The sequence below is a fragment of the Sardina pilchardus genome, chromosome 10, assembly GCF_963854185.1.
Source record: "Sardina pilchardus chromosome 10, fSarPil1.1, whole genome shotgun sequence".
NCBI lineage: Eukaryota > Metazoa > Chordata > Actinopteri > Clupeiformes > Clupeidae > Sardina > Sardina pilchardus.
Genome location: NC_085003.1, coordinates 26,523,513 through 26,535,812, shown reverse-complemented (window position 1 = coordinate 26,535,812; position 12,300 = coordinate 26,523,513). Strand labels below are relative to the sequence as shown.

General features: G+C 40.4%; 3 protein-coding genes across 3 annotated transcripts; 2 read left to right on the top strand and 1 right to left on the bottom strand.

Annotated features, from left to right (window-relative positions):
• The first annotated feature begins 1,452 nt into the window (after nucleotides 1-1,452).
• On the top strand, nucleotides 1,453-2,239 carry LOC134094332 (C-C motif chemokine 5-like). The gene is made up of 3 exons (XM_062547827.1): nucleotides 1,453-1,576; nucleotides 1,684-1,801; nucleotides 1,952-2,239. The coding sequence occupies exons 1-3, from the start codon at nucleotides 1,525-1,527 to the stop codon at nucleotides 2,040-2,042; spliced, it is 261 nt and encodes an 86-aa protein (XP_062403811.1). The 5' UTR covers nucleotides 1,453-1,524; the 3' UTR covers nucleotides 2,043-2,239.
• A 3,826-nt stretch (nucleotides 2,240-6,065) lies between these two features.
• Nucleotides 6,066-7,040, bottom strand: LOC134093409 (C-C motif chemokine 22-like). The gene is made up of 3 exons (XM_062546457.1): nucleotides 6,939-7,040; nucleotides 6,723-6,840; nucleotides 6,066-6,317 (listed from the first exon to the last, which is right to left on the bottom strand). The coding sequence occupies exons 1-3, from the start codon at nucleotides 6,988-6,990 to the stop codon at nucleotides 6,131-6,133; spliced, it is 357 nt and encodes a 118-aa protein (XP_062402441.1). The 5' UTR covers nucleotides 6,991-7,040; the 3' UTR covers nucleotides 6,066-6,130.
• Nucleotides 7,041-9,390: 2,350 nt separating this feature from the next.
• Nucleotides 9,391-10,196, top strand: LOC134094758 (C-C motif chemokine 5-like). The gene is made up of 3 exons (XM_062548394.1): nucleotides 9,391-9,502; nucleotides 9,601-9,718; nucleotides 9,854-10,196. Exons 1-3 carry the CDS (start codon nucleotides 9,451-9,453, stop codon nucleotides 9,966-9,968), a joined length of 285 nt encoding a protein of 94 aa, XP_062404378.1. The 5' UTR covers nucleotides 9,391-9,450; the 3' UTR covers nucleotides 9,969-10,196.
• The last annotated feature ends 2,104 nt before the right edge of the window (nucleotides 10,197-12,300 follow it).

Here is a 12,300-nt window from a genome sequence, read left to right as displayed (position 1 = left end):
TGTGTGTGTGTGTGTGTGTGTGTGTGTGTGTCTGTGTGTGTGTGTGTGTGTGTGTGTGTGTGTGTGTGTGTGTGTGTGTGTGTGTGTGCGTGCGTGCGTGCGTGCGTGCGTGCGTGCGTGTGTGTGTGTGTGTGCCTTCCTCTTTTCAGAGGTTCCAAAGAAGGGGTCCACTGACCACAATCATTAGGACCATTTCCTGATATCAGTATTCTAAAAACAAGACAGGAACATGATCTTGAAAACAGGGGTATTTCTTGATGGTTCCAAATTGAACTTCTTAAATTAGATATGTTCTGCTTCACTTTGTAAAACCTTATTTTTTAATCTACTTTTTTAACTACTCTTGGACTGTGGCTCCCAACCTGGGGGTCAGGGCTCCCTGGGGGGTCGAAAGACAGCAAGAAGTGGTCGTTATGATTTCAGAAATGGAAAAAAAAATATGTGATATTCTCTGCGCTCACTCTAAGCAATCCAATGAGCAAATAGTGTAATAGTTTTATGACATATAGGCTGTTGTGGTCTTTTGTGCTATTATGCTTGTGTTTCGTAAGAGTGTGAACACTGTTGCATCCCACGTTAGTATGCAAACTACTAGCTCCTGCTCAAGGGGACAAATGGAATCCTCATCCTCTTTCAGCCTCTTTTATATTTGAGACACCAATGTTGTAGTTTGCTGTTGTAGTTTGTATGGGGTCTCTTTCTAAAGATGCTTAGTTTTTCAATCTCGCTTATTTTCATAAAATAAACTTTCCTACATATAGTGTCTGAATTATGGATCAGGAGCATCAGGCACTGCAAGGGAAGTTTATGTATAGCACATTTCATACAGAGAGGTAATTCAATGTGTTTTACATAAACAAAAGCAAGTGAATAAAAGCATTAAATGACAATAGTTAAAGATGTTAAAAGTAAAGTAAATAGAACTATTAAAAGACTAACCTCTACTGAAACGCAGCCAACACTTAACCTCATACTTCAGTGAAAGGAATAAGGAGAGCTCTGATTAACAGAAGGATTGACATTGAAATTAAAATTTAAACTTAAAATTAAGTTTACTTACGAGAATGATTGTTGGTAAAACTATTCATAGAAGCTCCTCAGAGACTAGTCTAGCTGTCCAAATGTATCTCTTTTTATTTTAGTCCACTCAGAACAAATAATAACTAAACACTTTTACAACAAAAGTAACTAAACACTTGCCACAACTATGCCGAATGTCTTGTCTATTTGGCTGAAGTAAAAGGTGAAGTCTTCCATGCTATGGTCTGTGGTCTTCCTAGAGATGCACTTCTGGCAAAACATGTGGAAGCGCGCTTGGGAGAAGTTTTCGGAACAAAAGAGGAAGCCATTGAAAAAGGAGAACAAATCATGTCTTCAAAGAAGCTTCTAAATCGGGCATGACGTCAGGACTGACTCCTATAAGAGAGCAACCAAGGAGCTGCAGTCATATCATCTTCAGCCTTCACACAGGGCATCTCTTCTCTTCAGCTTCACTTCATTGAATCATCTGCTGCATCTGTCACCATGAGGACCCTGGCTGCTCTTCTGGCTCTGGTGCTGGTCATCTCAGTTAGTGGTGAGTGAAAACCGTTGAATGTTTAACATTATAATGCAACACAATGTACAAAAAATGTAGCATTGTGAGAACAATCTATAATATAAGTATTGTTTGAACTATTACAGCCCAGTATGGACCAACTACCCAAAGCTGTTGTGAAAAGCACACACCTCATGTGGTTCCTGCAGGCAAGGTGGTGTCTTACTTCAAAACCAGCAGCAACTGCTACCTGACTGCTATTGTGTGAGTATCAGTTTGCCTACAATGTTTCCCAAAAGCTATTAGTGTGACGCAAGTTTGAGCTGAAACCATGAATGTAATCCAGTATATATTTTTTCTCTAAATGATGTCTGTTTTAGTGACTTTTTCTAACTTTTCCCCTCATGTGTGCAGGCTTAACACAGTGGCAAATAAGCAAATATGTGTGAATCCTGACCTGACATGGGTTCAGAGGATCGTCACCAAGTTAGACTCCCGTCTGTGAATGAATCCTCAACATCTACGGCCGTCTTGGGAGAAGTCCCACCTGGACTGTCCTGATGATAGTGATACTTCAATTTAAGCTACATCAATCTCATGCTGTTCTATTAGAAAATCTGTGTTGTGTTGAAAATTGTCTGGAAATATTTCATTTGTTCCATTACAAATGTTGTTGCTGAGGTACTATTTGTAATAAAATATATTTATTTACCTGAGTGAAATAATGTTTTGTTATTTCCCATTTTTCTCCACTGCATAACTCCCATTTCTGAGAGCTGTGTGTATGTGTGTGGGTGTGTATGTGAGCCTTCCTCTTTTCAGTGGTCCCAGTCATCCCTTCAGCATGGAAGGGCACAATTGATCACAATCATAGACCTCTTGAGTTCGCCTATAAAAAAAAGCTACCGTCTTTGCCCCTATAAGGAGATCCGGTCTCTTGAGATTTTTCCCAGAGGAAAAATAACATGGAGATTTTTTATTTATCACACTTGTTAAAATCTCGCGGGGACAAAGAAAACGGAAATGCAGATGTTTTCTTCCACACACTGGTCTTCAATCTGCCGAAGAGGACATATGTAACTCCTCTCGTAGGTTCCCTCCATTGGTAAATTTAAATCTCTCACTTTGGCCAATAGGACACTGACTGGACCATCTCGCTGCTGTCTTAATTCAATGATCAAGATGTGTATCCCCAATCGCCCACTAACCATACTAGTCTCAGTCTAAATGTGAGGTGCTACAGTACAAGACCAACAGCAGCCAGCTGCTACCTGAGAGCTCTTGTACAATCATATAAAGTGGGGACCGTTATCTGACCAGCAGAACACGGTGCTTTTTCAGACTAAAGTCCCATGTTTCTATTTTATTCATTTCATTTGTAAAGCATGTGAGGGATGCTTTAGGGATGTGGCATGAAAGTGAGGGGTGCTTACAGACTAAAAAGCCTTAATAGGAAAGCCAGCTCCATCATGAGGTGATTACCTGATGAGCATCCGGAACAACACTCCTCATTCCCTAAATTATAGACTTGTTGAGCTGAAGAGTAGCTTCAGTATTGCAGGATAATCTCCCCCAAAACACAGAGAAACACAGAAGGTCATTCCTTCAAATGGCAATCAAACTCGTCACCTCTTTGCTGCAGTAATGTGGCTGTTAAGTGATGTGACGTGATTTTTCACTATTTTTTTTATTTTTTTCTAAAACATATTTTACTTCGATGCTTGTGTTTGTTGAGATGCACAGGTCGGGGCTGTTGTGAATTCCCTTCTGGATGAATAAAGTATTCCTTTTTTTTGTTCTTAAATCTTGGATGTCATTTGAGCAAATCAGTATTGCCAACCAAAGTGTGCGTGTGTGTGTGTGTGTGTGTGTGTGTGTGTGTGTGTGTGTGTGTGTGTGTGTGTGTGTTGAATGAAGAAAATTAATGAAGAATGAAGATGAATGAAGACCCAGTCAGACCAATGGTAGGAAAAATCAGAAACAGGAGTTTATTTACAATGATGCACATCAAAGGAGAGACAGCATGACTTCACCCTAAAGATCCATCAGCTGCTCTAACTAGATAAGGAAATAGGGTTTAAAGGGAAACTATGCAGGATTGGCGATTTCATCGCCGGTTTCGCTTTCGCTTTTCGTTTTCCGCTTGTTTTATGCTTGCATATTTCTCTGCAGAGCTTCCCCTACAGGTTTAGGAGTATATTTTACAAAACAATCGGTCAGTCTGCCTTTTCATAAGCATGATGAGACTTCCTAGACCATGGGTGCATGCCCGAGGGCTCCTGAAATTGCAATGGTTCTACCGCTACAGACCACTAGGGCGGCCGAAAAAAAACATAGTTTGACCGGTAATGACACATTTAATCATAACAGTATGACATGAATTGATTAACTGAAAAATGTTGCATAGTGTACCTTTAAGTACTCAACAGCAAAGGATAGATAATCATACAGTAACAGTGGGAAAGCCAGGAGACATCCAGTCTATCCTAATCAATGGCTGTTGACGCGAAACAAACAATAAGTGATATATCAACCCTGACGCCTTCCATGTTTAGGAATAGAGTCATAAAGGTCACAATGGTAGAAGCATACTTTAGTGTCAAAGTGACCTAGTGCGAAATGCAGAACATTAAACCACATATTGGAATATTGGACATAATGCAGAACTTTAAACCACATATTGAAATATTGGACATAATGCTCTATTCCACTTTCTCTCAGTGTGTGTGTGTGTGTGTGTTTGTCTCTCTCTCTCTCTCTCTCTCTCTCTCTCTCTCTCTCTCTCTCTCTCTCTGTGTCTTTTCAGCAATCCCAGTCCTCCTTTCGGTGTAGGCACCAGATATTGAAAGAGGAAGGACCTCTTAGAACACCATTGACCACAGTCATTTCCATTAGAACCATTTCCTGTTCTCAGTATTCTGAGAACAAGACAAGAATGTGATGTTGAAAAGAAGGGAATTTTTGATGGTGCAAAACTGACTCTAGGGGACAAACAGAATTCCTCACCTTTGTTCAGGTCCATTTATTTTTGTAAAACACAGACGCATGGTTTTCCCAGTTACTCTGTCTCTTAGTGTTCTACAATGACTTGAAACACATCTGAAGTAAATTAATTTTACCCAAACCATCTCAGAAGAGAAAATATTCTTACATAAACCATTAGGGGCTGAATTCCCTAATGATTCTCTTTTTGCTTGAAAATATGAGTGGGATTGGAGCACAGGTGTTCCAAATGTGCACGTCTAAGATACGATATGCACATGTGTGATTTTTATTAAGTGAGTAGTAAGACATACTATGCATGTACAATTAAAATGTACATTAATGACAATTCTATAGGCTGAGTGAACCCTGCCTGACCTCCCGGCAAATTTGGATTTCACCTGGCAGCTCAGGCTGGAAACCTGCACATCTCTCCTGCTTCCTGTCCACAACCTTTGGCTCCAATCACAAACTAGCTTATCCAAAAGACGCACCGGATCGTTGGTCTGATTGGTTGAAGGGCTATCAAAGCATATGGAGAACGATCATGTCTTCAAAGAAGCTTCTAAATTGGATATGACGTCAGGACTGACCTATAAGAGGGCAACCAAGGAGCTGCTGTCATAACATCTTCAGCCTTCACACAGTGCATCTATTCTCTTCAGCTTCACTTCATTGAATCATCTGCTGCATCTGTCACCATGAGGACCCTGGCTGCTCTTCTGGCTCTGGTGCTGGTCATCTCAGTTAGTGGTGAGTAGAAACCGTTGAATGTATAGGCCTACATTATAATGCAACACAATGTACAGTACATAAAATGTAGCATTATGAGAACAATCTATAATATAAGTAACAATTGTTTGAACTGTTCCAGCCCAGTATGGACCAACTACCCAAAGCTGTTGTGAAAAGCACACACCTCATGTGGTTCCTGCAGGCAAGGTGGTGTCTTACTTCAAAACAGCAGCAGCTGCTACCTGACAGCTCTTGTGTGAGTATTAAAATCGTATAAATTATCCAACCTGCAGAACACCGTGCTTTTTCAGTCAAGAGTCCCATGTCTCTATTTTATTCATTTGTAAAGAATTTTAATCATTTTGTTTTCTGTCTGTAATTCTCACGCAGAGATATAATAATAAGTATAATAATTAATAAAGGCGGTGTTAATTCCCAGTGAAGATGTATGACTGTAGTACAGTGTGTGGTGAACCACTGTTGGGCCGTTTGTGTTTTGCTTGTTGGTTTTTCCAGGAGTCCACTGACGGGTTACTGACAAACTGTTTTGCCATTTGCAGTCCAAACACGCTATTATTTCTTCAGTTATGTTTTCACCTTAATTTTAGCATCATTTGTTTAATATTCACATGTTAAACTAAAGATGGGTCCGACAGCAGACCAGAATTGGCACACAATGGTGGAAAGCTGGTGGTCCGATATCTGATAATGTATAATTGCTAATGTATAGCCTAATGAAGACAGAAAACAACTACAAAAGACAATATAACTTCTTTATAAAAAAAATGTATTATAAAAAATGCACTGACAGATTAAAAGTGATACACAATGATGTAGACTTAAATAGCTTATAAGTTAATGGTAGATCACTTTCATCTAAAAAGCATAAGACCCAGTAGGACTTGCTGATGTTTGATTGAAAGTTGACACTTGATTGACAGTCGAGGATGAGGTAGGCATCACAGTGGTTCTAGCTTGCTTGTGGTTCAACATGCGGAGAAGCCTTTTTACCCAGGGCACCTCAGGGTCCACACAGAGTTTCCTGCCTTTCTTTGTTTCAATCCTGCATGAGAATCACAGACAGAAAACAAAATGATTAAAATAATAAAATAATAGATACATGGGACCCTAGACTGAAAAAGCTAGGCTGGGTGAACCCTGCCTGAACTTCCGGGGAATTTGAATTTCGCCCGGCAGCTCAGGCTGGAAACCAGCCTGGAAACCTCTGTTTACTGCCAGAACCTTTGGCTCCAATCAGAAACGGCCATACTCAAGTCCTGGCACGCTATTGGCCGGTGACGTGACGATACCGAAACTTAAGCGACGGGAGGTGCAGTAGAAACAAAGCGCAGCCTCGCCATACTAATGTTCAATCTTAAAAGATTGAGCTTAGTATGGTGAAAACCAGACTAAGAAAAAGCACCATGTTCTGATAACTGTCCCCACTTTATATGATTTTAATACTCACACAAGAGCTCTCAGGTAGCAGCTGCTGCTGGTCTTGAAGGAAGACACCACCATGGCAATAGGAATCGGTTGAGGTGAGAATTTATCACAGCAGTCGTGTGTTGTTGGGCTATACTGAGCTGTAAAAGTTCAAACAATAGTTAATTATTATACCTTATTTAATGTACATTGTGTTGCATTATAATGTAGGCCTATACATTCAACGGTTTCTACTCACCACTAACTGAGATGACCAGCACTAGAGCCAGAAGAGCAGCCAGGGTCCTCATGGTGACAGATGCAGCAGATGATTCAATGAAGTGAAGCTGAAGAGAAGAGATGCCCTGTGTGAAGGCTGAAGATGATATGACTGCAGCTCCTGGCCTCTTATATAGAGGATTGAATCAAAGTGAAAGGACATTTGTCTTCTTCGAAGAAAAGATGTTCCGCATTTTCATGTTTCCTCTTTTGGTTTAAAACCTTTTCTGAAGCACATGTCCATGCTATGCTGTTTTGGGAAGACCATCTCCAGGAATTCTACACTCAGTGACATGGGGAAAAAATGTTCATTCACTTTTTCTGGCAAACGAAGAAGAAAAAAGAAAATAATTATTTCTGGTTGTGCATGTATGTCTGTCTGTCTGTCTGTCTTGTGTGTGTGTATTTACATCCATTCCTCTTTTCAATTCCAGTCTTCCTTTCAGCATGTTTCTCTGTATGCACAGGAAGAGGAAGAATGTCTGTGGACACCATTGACGATGACCATTTCCAGTTGAAATGAGTTAAACTAAATGTAGTCTATTAATCAAATAGTGAGAAGTCTTGGTGACAATGAGCAGCCTGTGTGAAACCGGACGAGCCTGAGTGAATGTAAAGTAAATGCTCAGCAGGTTCGTCTGGAAGGGATCCCATTGACGTTAGTTTCTAGATCACCAAAATAAAACCAACGTGAATTGAGTAAACAACTGCATTTGAAAGCTTGGTTTACAAGAAAGCCGCACAGTCAATTTGGTTACATGCACCAATTTAAGTTTAATTTTGTAAAAGGGGAAGAAATAGGCTATACAGTATCTCAACGCGACTCTGAAACACATTGGGCTTTCTCACACGAGATGCGTGCTATAGACAAAATAGGCTGAGAAGTTATATGGTAGTTATAGAAAAAACTGATCTTGCGAATGACTTTCCGTCATGGTTTTCGTGCAGGCTGGACTGAGCTTCTTATCCAAACATTACGGGAAATCTCCCGTCGAACGTTAGCTTCCTTCCAACCGACATGGTAACTATACTTCTTTACGGGAAACCAACGTTATATACGAGGAAGACGTGAATTAGTTTTGCCTTCGATACCCTATAGAATATACAGAAGCTATAAGGGTGAAACAGGGCACATGTTACATGAAGTTATGGGATCGTAAAAAAATCTGCAATCTATGACCGTCCAAGGGAGTTAGCAGAGGGTTGATCACCAGCAGCTCATCACCACTGGCGGACTCGCACAAAACTAACATAACTTTTAAAGTCTATTGAATAACATTACTACTTATTTTACAGCCTACTTTATTTACGTGAAAAAATATATTTTAAATTCACACACATCTGTGAAATGCACAGTACAATTCGAACGGGACCAAAATTATTATTATCTCTCCATTGACCCCCATTCATTTTTTTTTTGCGATTTAGGTCCAATAGGCCGGAAGTAGATGCGCGTCACTTAGGTTCCCTATATGGCCTTGCAGTTTTAAAAATGTGTGTGGTCAACATTCTATTCCAAGAGGCCTACACAATTCTTCCTCTTTTTTCAGTTCAATGTATCTCTGAAGCGAAAAATACTCTGGTGGGTTTCCCCCAGTTACGTTTAGTGTTCTTTAGTGTTCTAGAAACTCTAAGAATCCTCCTATGCATTTCTTCAGAGAGTGCATCCATTTTTCTAATCGATGTTCATGTCAAGTCAAGTCAAGTCATTTTATTTGTATAGCGCATTTAACGTGCACAGAGTACCCAAAGCGCTTCACATACAGGTGACATACAGTATGATGAGCATGAGTCAGACTGGAGCAGACACCGGTGTTAAAAATGGTATGGACACAATGAATAGAAAGTTCATCAAAATGCATTGCAATTCAATGCAAGTGAAAAAAAAGGATTCCGATAAAAGCTGGTAATTTTAAATCACACAGACATAATGTTATAGCATTTACAATTAACATCGAGCCTTAAAAACCAACACTACAATATCATGACTCGAGTAACATTATAACATGACTACAAAGGCCTACTTAGTTTCAAATCAGTTTGTAAAAGTCATTGTCCACGCTGCGATGGGAAAGCCAGCTTTGCCAATGACACTGTGCTCTGTCTGTCACAGTCCAGCTCAAAATATCATGACTTCGCCAGTCATCCAGTAACCACTACATAGAATAATTTCACAGCAAACAATGTCATAAAGAATGCATTATATACTTTCTTTTTTTCTTCATTTGAAAGAGAAGGTACATTTTTAAAGTTTTCTTTTTTTCAGGAGGTGCTCTTATAGACAGAACATGTGGAAGTCAGAAAGAAGAACAACAATGTGTCATCCTAACTTTGAATAAAATCTAACTCAAGGCACTGCTGTCATATGTTGCTGTGAAATGATGGAGTTTCCCTTTCCTTCCAAGAAGACGTTTTGAATCCACCAGGCTATAAAGCCGAGAAGCACTTCAGTCTTCTTCACACAGAACATCTGAACCACTGAATCTGTCACCATGAGGACCCTGGCTGCTCTTCTGGCTCTGGTGCTGGTCATCTCAGTTAGTGGTGAGTGGAAACCGTTGAATGTATAGGCTTACATCACAATGTATGTAAAATTGTGAGACAAGCTTCTGTATAACTAACCGTCGCTTGATCTGTTACAGCTCAGTATGGCGTTACTACAGACAGCTGCTGTGCAAAATATGTCACTGTGGTGATACCAGCAGGCAAAGTGGTGTCTTACTTCACAACCAGCACAAGATGTGCCCTGCATTCACATGTGTGAGTATTAGGCATTACGTATACTTTATAGAAACTATGTAAAAAACGTTGAAAGATTGATTATTTTCTCCACTCCAACCTATGTCTGTTAACAACATTTCCCATGTTTGCACTCATGTCATGTTCTCATCTCAGGTTTGAAACAGTAAAAGGCAAATCGCTCTGCGTGAACCCTGCCCTTCCCTGGGTAAAGAACATTGTCACCAAGTTGGACAAGAAGAAAATGCCTTCTACAGCCTCCCATATGTGAATGAATCCTCACCGGCAATGGTTGTCTTCGGAGAAGTCCCACCAGTCTGATGACAGTGAATTGTTATCCAGCTGTCTAAGCTACTTCGATTTTTGGCCATACTCTCTAACAGAACAGATACATCTCAATGGGACCTTCCTGGCTAAAAAGAAATACGGTTAAATAAATGCTGCTGTTCCCATCACATCAATGTTGTGTAGTTTGAAAATGAGCAGTAAATGGCCCATTTCAGTTATGGTAACTGTCATGATGATATTTATAATAAAAGATTATTTTCAAATAAGTACAAATCCTGTTGTGTTATCCTTACAGGCATAATAGATTAAATCAATTAATTCATTTTCAAATCATGCATATGAGTCCATATGTTGCAATGAGTGAGGCATGTGTGACATAACACAGTAACACAGTTCAAATGAGGGAGAAAACAATACTGGTTTTGGAAAATAGCTTGAATTTGCTGCCAGCAACACCTCTCAAAAAATGTTACGGCATATTTGTCACTGTGTGGCTCCACCTTAATTCAACAACATCCTGTAAATATTTGGGAACTGAGGAGACTGTAAGAGTTGGAATGAGACTGAGAATGAGATAAAGTCCCTTTTTGCCTGTTTTAAGATTTCTGTTGCTCAGCAGCCTGGGGTCTTCTTAACCATGTTTCTCATGATGCACAGGTCCCGTCTGCAGACATGCAGGCCAATTTTAGCACCTAGAACCTTTATTATAAAGTCATACTTTTGAAATATGTAATTAGGGCCCGAGCACCGAGGTGCGGCCACTGAAAGTGGCTGCACCGTAGGTGCAAGGCCCTATTGTTTTTGCTCAGATTATTATTATTATTAGGGCCCGAGCACCGAGGTGCGGCCACTGAAAGTGGCTGCACCGTAGGTGCAAGGCCCTATTGTTTTCGCTCAGATTATTAGGGCCCGAGCACCGAGGTGCGGCCACTGAAAGTGGCTGCACCGTAGGTGCAAGGCCCTATTGTTTTTGCTCAGATTATTATTATAGTTTTTCCGTCTTACCGAATACCTTTTTTCACCAACTTGGCATGCTCTAAAACTCTTGAAATTTGGCAGCTACGTGTGGAATTGGTAACGCCACTCAGAACCAGAGCTCTGGCCTAGGGTGTGGCTCAGGGGCAGTATAGCGCCACCTAGCGCGGTTTCTGTTGTGTTTGACACATACATGCACGAAAATGAACCAAATTTGGTGGGCATATGTGTTGTATTAATCTGAACAACTTTTACATTTAAACGATATAGTAAATCTTAGAAGAATTTGAGTTATGATTATGATTATGATTTTTGCACATCACGTATTTTGAAACACTTCTCCTAGACGGTTTATCGAAATCATGTCATATAAGCACTAAAATGATCTTGAGGGGTTGCCCGAGAGGAATTGCGACCAGATTTTTGAATTTCAAAAGTATATCGAAATGGCGAAGGTTTGAATTATGGCGTTTTATTAAGAAGCAGGAAGTTGGTGTTATAGGCAGAAAAAAGGTTATGAATTGGATGTAATTTGGCAGCTACATGTGGAATTGCTTCTGCTAGTCAGAGACAGAGCTCTGGCCTAAGGTGTGGCTTCGGGACTCTATAGCGCCACCTAGCAGCATGTTATCTGTTGTGGTTGACACAAACATTCACGAAAATGAACCAAATTTGGTGGACTTGTGTGTTATTGCTACTACTTGTCAGAGACAGAGCTTTGGTCTAGGGTGTGGCTTAGGAACTCTATAGCACCACCTAGCACATTGTCTGTTGTGGTTGACACATACATTGATGAAAACGAACCAAATTTGGTGTGCTTGTGTGACTAACGATAGCAATAACAGAGACAGAGCTCTGGCCTAAGATGTGGCTTCGGAACTCTATAGCGCCACCTAGCAGCATGTTATCTGTTGTGGTTGACACAAACATTAACGAAAATGAACCAAATTTGGTGGACTTGTGTGTTATTGCTATGGCTAGTCAGAGACAGAGCTTGGCCTAGGGTGTGGCTTAATGACTCTATAGCGCCACCTAGCGCATTGTCTGTCGTGGTTGACACATAAATTCACGAAAATTAACCAAATTTGGCGGGATTGTGTGTTATTGCTATCGCAAGTCAGAGACAGAGCTTTGGCCTAGGGTGTGGCTTAAAGACTCTATATTGCCACCTAGCGCATTGTCTGTTGTGGTTGACACAAACATTCACAAAAATTAACCACATTTGGTGGGCTTGTGTGTTATTGCAATCGCAAGTCAGAGACAGAGCTCTGGCCTAGGGTGTGGCTTAAGGACTCTATAGCGCCACCTAGCACATTGTCTATTGTGGTTGACACATACAT